At 31.4% G+C, this 5,678-nt stretch overlaps 1 protein-coding gene across 1 annotated transcript; it reads left to right on the top strand.

Annotated features, from left to right (window-relative positions):
- The first annotated feature begins 3,870 nt into the window (after nt 1–3,870).
- LOC123216276 (transcription factor MYB106-like) lies at nt 3,871–5,438 on the top strand. The gene is made up of 3 exons (XM_044636683.1): nt 3,871–4,116; nt 4,200–4,329; nt 4,467–5,438. Exons 1-3 carry the CDS (start codon nt 3,984–3,986, stop codon nt 5,230–5,232), a joined length of 1,029 nt encoding a protein of 342 aa, XP_044492618.1. The 5' UTR covers nt 3,871–3,983; the 3' UTR covers nt 5,233–5,438.
- The last annotated feature ends 240 nt before the right edge of the window (nt 5,439–5,678 follow it).

Raw genomic sequence — 5,678 nt, forward strand, 5'->3', positions numbered from 1 at the left:
CTGAAATTGATGAATACTTAATTGATTCATATGAATCGACATGTCTTTGTCGATTTGTCTAAAATCGACGAAGATTTGAAAAATAATTTATAGGTTATGAGGGAGAAAATATTACTTTTGAAAGTTAGAAAACTTTAGGTAGAGATGAAGTTAGTTTTTAAAACTGTAAGGGGAAAATATAATAAATTTTATATTTTTGTAATATTATTAATAAAATAACGATTTTATCCTTACTTGTTTTAATAGAAGTTAGTTTATGGGTAGGACTTTTGATTTTTTAAACTCCATAGGTGTGACTTGAGAACACACTAAAACTTGGGGGGGGGGGGGGGGGGGACATAATGCTTTGCCCTAATGTATATTCATGTATATACATTTTAGAAATAAAGATTCCATTCATATTAAAATAATGATTTTTTATAAATTTAAAAATAAATCAAAACATATATATAGGCATTACAAAGAAGTTTTTGTATATAGAAGTCCAAATCACTATGTCTCACCCAAGGTTTGGTGAAAATCTAATTTTTTATCCGTTACTTATAAAAAATCTAAATAATCGTCTATTTATTAAATTTTACTATTACTATTTGGGGTAAAATTGTTTTTTAATATAAATATTTAAAAAAATTAAAAATTTATTATATTTTCAACCTCCAAGTTTAAAAACTAACATTACCTACCTAAAGTTTAAAAACTTACATTTCTCCCCTTGGGTTTTTCAAACATGCTACTAGCCATCAGAGATGACTACATTCTCCATCTCTCTCGGCTTCTTTCTCAGTTTTACTTCATATCTAATAGCTATTGACCAAGGAAACTGACCAACGAAGACGACGCCTCTTCATCGTCTCTTAGACAAATTGTATCTTTGTCTGGAGACAAACAATTTGTCTTTATCGACTAGTTTCTCTAGCTGATAATAGTAGAAAATAAAGTGCAATTGAGGGAGAAGCCAAATGAGAGGGAGAATGATGTTGTCATAATCTCTGACCGTTAGTAGTGGTGACTGGAAAAATCTTAGAGAAAAATATTGATTTTTTAAAGCTTGAGTGGAAAAAATCCTACCCATTGAGTTTGTAAAACCCCAAAGAGCAAATGCTATGTATACCCATTTTTGATACATAATTCATGTACACAATAATATGCTATCATATAATTAGGTGATTTTAAAATATGTGTCATCATATGATAAATAAACATCCAATCGTATGATAACATCTCATCTGTATACATAAATTATATTCTAAAAATAAATATACATAATTTTATTGACCCCTAAATCCTATCCTTCAAATGTTAAAATGAGTGAAAATCGTTAATGAGAATGATAATAAAGTAATTGTGGTTCTCTTAAAATGAATAAAGAATTCGTTGGACTGACAAAAAAAAGAAATCGCAATGAAATAAATGTAAAAGAATAAAAAGTTCCTTTATTTAAAACCGAGTGGCGCTTTTCAGGGATTTTATTTACTTAATTTCTCTGCTGCGTCGCACGTGGAACGCTTGTTGCGAGAATCCCCTTTTTTGTGGTGCTTTGCGATGAATGGGCCGGTTTTAACGGGAAATCTTGGTGTGGCTGAACGTGGTTGCAACACGTGTATTGCAAAACTCTCACATGGGTGAATTTAAAAAATTTGGCAGCACTGAATTTATCGCGGTTGCAGTTTGCGTCAGGTGGCTTTATGTTGTATAATGATATGTGATCGATGGTTGGAAAATTTCGACGAAAATTAATTATTGTGGATCCCTCATAAACACTTTAGTCAGTAGAATAGCGACACTTGGAGGGTTCTTTTGCCATTTTGTGCTTAAATTTGAAAAATTTAGACAAATTTTTAATTGGTTATTTATCTGATAACGAATGAAAACGTGCTACATGTTTTAAAAATTTAAAAGAAGATTGAAACAAAAAGAAAGGAAGTCTTTTGGCCTTCATTATCGTTTTGAAGGCCTTGTGAGGGAGTTTTTCTTGGGAATTTTTCTTTCGTAAAGTTCTATAAAAATGGGTGAATCGTTTACGACGATGACAATAATATTGACAGTGTAAAAGAATTTTTTAATATGTTTTATTCATTGTTTTGACAGTTTACATTAATATATATATATATATATATATATATATTTTTTTTTTTTCTGTTTGAATTTCAATTTTTTAGAGTTTTGATTGAGTTGGTTTACATGTATTAATTTCTGTTTGGATTATTTTGGAGTTGGTGTATTTTCTGTAAACAGCTGAATCTGTTTGAGTTTCAATCTTTCTGTAGTTGGATTTATGGATTTCATGTTACGTTCTCAATATCTGGAAATCTAGTTGTAAAACTGGGATTCTCAACCCTATATCAAACTGAAATAATAATAATAACAACAATAATAATAATTTGTATTCAAAATAAAAAATTACAATTTAATCCAATTTATTTGGAAATTTTTTGAATTAATTTGTTCCAAAAAAAATAATGATAAAAATAAAAATATTTATTTTGAATTATTGTCCATAAACACTTAATAATAATTTAAATTGAAGGAAATTTTTATCATCTTATTGGAAAAGGGATAGTTATTTAAATTAGAAGGTATTTTAATAATTTAATTAAATAAAGGATAAAATAGTTATTTAAATTTAAAACTAACAGAAATTGTTAATTTTAACTCTTGATAGATAGGATTTTAGATTTTATAAATTTAATGAATGAAATTTTGGGGAAACATCAATCTACGGGTGGGAATAAGTCTTCTGGCCAAAAGTAGCCATTGATAAGCAGACTTTACATTTATCTTTTAAAGAATAGTGATCAAGAATTATTTATTCTAAAATTATAGTTAAATTGAGGATTTAAATCAAGATTAATCCAACCTTACGTTCGTACACTACAAGAGCTATTTGATTAATAAGAACGTACGATCTTGCTAGAATCAACAAGCTAATGGAAATTTGTTTAAAAATAGTAGGCCACATGACTATTTCCCACCCGAGGTTCAAGCAAATCCAATTTGTTATTTGTTAATTATTATAAACTTAAATACTTATACCTTTGCTAAATTTTATTATTATTGTTAAAAATAAAATCGTTATTTAAAATTTTATTTAAATTTAAAATTTAAAATTTTTATTTTTATCTCTTATTCTCATATTTTTTAAATTTAAAAACTTACTTTCTACCCTTTAAATCTAGGGTAATAAAACTCTCATTTTTTACAATAAATAGTTCACCCCATAGTTTTAGAAAATCTTACTTTAATCCCTAGTAAACTTAAATTTCTAAATCTTCATCTCTAATGACCAACCATTATCATCAACTATCAGTTCTCTCCCTCCCGTCTTCTCGATTGACTTTTCGACCATTTTTGTCTCATCAACTATTACTCGCTAGGGATGAAGATCTGAAAATCAAAATTAAAAAGGGGTTAAATTGAGATTTTTTAAAACTTTGGGGGATGGCTATTTATTACTAAAAAATGAGAGTTTTGTAACCTTAGATTTATGGGAGGAAAAAATCAGTTTTTAAATTTAAAAAATATGAGATTATAGGGTAAAAATAAAAATTTTAAAATTTAAAAATAATTCAAAATGTGAGTTTAAATAAAAATTTTAAATTATAATTTCACCTCTAATAATGCTAATAAAATTTAATAAACGGTAAATATTTAAGTTATTGATAGTTAACATATGTGAAATAGTAATAAGGCCAAAATAGTGAAGGCCTTTCAGCCAGGGCAGGATGGAGGGTATTTTGGTCATAAAATTTTGGTACGGCATGATGATATTAATCAAGATATGCTCTGTATATTGCTACCGACTTTCTACTGTGAGTTCATATCTATCTCCACAGTAGTGAAGACTCTATATATTGCTACCGACTTTCTATTGTGAGTTCATATCTATCTCCACATCGTCTAGTCTGCGTATACAGCTCTCTCTCTCTCTTTCAGTTTCGTTCTTTCTTGAGACTTACGTTTCATAGTTCTTGATTTGCTCGAAGATGGGTAGGTCTCCATGCTGCGACAAGGCGGGTCTGAAGAAAGGGCCGTGGACTCCTGAAGAAGACCAAAAACTATTGGCATACATTGAACAAAATGGCCATGGAAGCTGGCGTGCCTTGCCTGCAAAAGCTGGTGATTTTCTAACACAAAATGGTGCCATTTAACTCAGTTTTATAACACCATTTATTCATTTTTTTTTCTTTTTCTTGTTGCAGGACTTCAAAGATGTGGGAAGAGCTGTAGATTGAGGTGGATTAATTATCTAAGACCTGATATCAAGAGAGGAAAGTTTAGTTTACAAGAAGAACAAACCATCATACAACTCCATGCCCTTCTTGGAAACAGGTAAACTTTCTATATTGTTTTTCTGTTAGAATGTGAGAACTTTGGAAATACAACTTTCCGTGCCTCAATTTAGAAAAAAAAAAAAAAACCACATTACAACGTCGTATATTAAAAGTAATTACTATAATTTTGTTGAGGTGGTCGGCCATTGCTACTAATTTGCCAAAAAGAACTGATAATGAAATCAAGAACTACTGGAACACACATCTGAAGAAGAGACTAACCAAAATGGGAATCGACCCAGTAACCCATAAGCCCAAAACCTACGCACTCGGTTCCGCGATTGGCCAGACCAAGGACGCGGCGAACCTTAGCCACATGGCTCAGTGGGAAATTGCAAGGCTGGAAGCCGAAGCTCGCCTGGCCAGAGAGTCAAAACTAGTGCCAAATCCGTCCCAAGAGCAAGTAGGATCCACTTCGGCTCCTCTCACAAACAGAAGCAGGGCTCCACCTGCTAGACCACAGTGCCTTGACGTCCTAAAAGCATGGCAAGGAGTGGTCTCCGGCATGTTTGGCATAGCCAGAGACACCATCGAGTCGCCAACCTCAACATTGAACTTCAAGGAAAACATGCTACCAATCCCAACTGTTGGAATAATTAGCGATAATTTCGCCGGAAATGCAATCTCAACTGACCAAATGCAAAGACTGAAAGAAAATACGGATAATTCAATGGCAATGTATGAAATGACGTACTCTACTGAGGAACCATGGACAGCTGAAAATATCATGGAAGGCTTATCGGATATGATGGGTTGTGAACCTGAAATGCAGAATTCGTCTGTGGCTGGAGACAACTTCAATGCAAACTACAGTACTGGAAGTTTTGAGGACAACAAAAATTACTGGAATAGCATACTCAATTTGGTTAATGCTTCAGCAACTTGGAAGCCAGTATTTTGAAATAGTAGGAAGTAGTCAAATTATGAATAGAACTTATTATTATGCAATATTGCCTCTAAAGCAATGGTCTAAGCTTCTGGAATAAAAGTTAGTTTTAATTCAAATGCAATAAGTCATGGAGACAGATAGATGAAAGACTGTTTTATGTACTTCTGTTCTCTCGTTACCTGCTTCCTATAATAATTTCGCATTGGTCATATGTTGGATTTTGATTGCAGGATATCTTATTCACTAAATGGCTTTCACACTATAATAGACAGATCTTGCCATTTTCCCTATTAACCCATAAATCACATTAGATCCACCTGTACTATATAGTATTGTATTGCCCTAAAGGGAGAAACATGATTCTGAATGAGTGGATTACATTTTTTTTTTTCCACTCATGTTTAGTCTTAAAACACTTCCTTCACTTCTAGTTGAGATGAATAACTTTTTTTTTTTAA

This window comes from Mangifera indica, chromosome 5 (genome assembly GCF_011075055.1).
Source record: "Mangifera indica cultivar Alphonso chromosome 5, CATAS_Mindica_2.1, whole genome shotgun sequence".
NCBI lineage: Eukaryota > Viridiplantae > Streptophyta > Magnoliopsida > Sapindales > Anacardiaceae > Mangifera > Mangifera indica.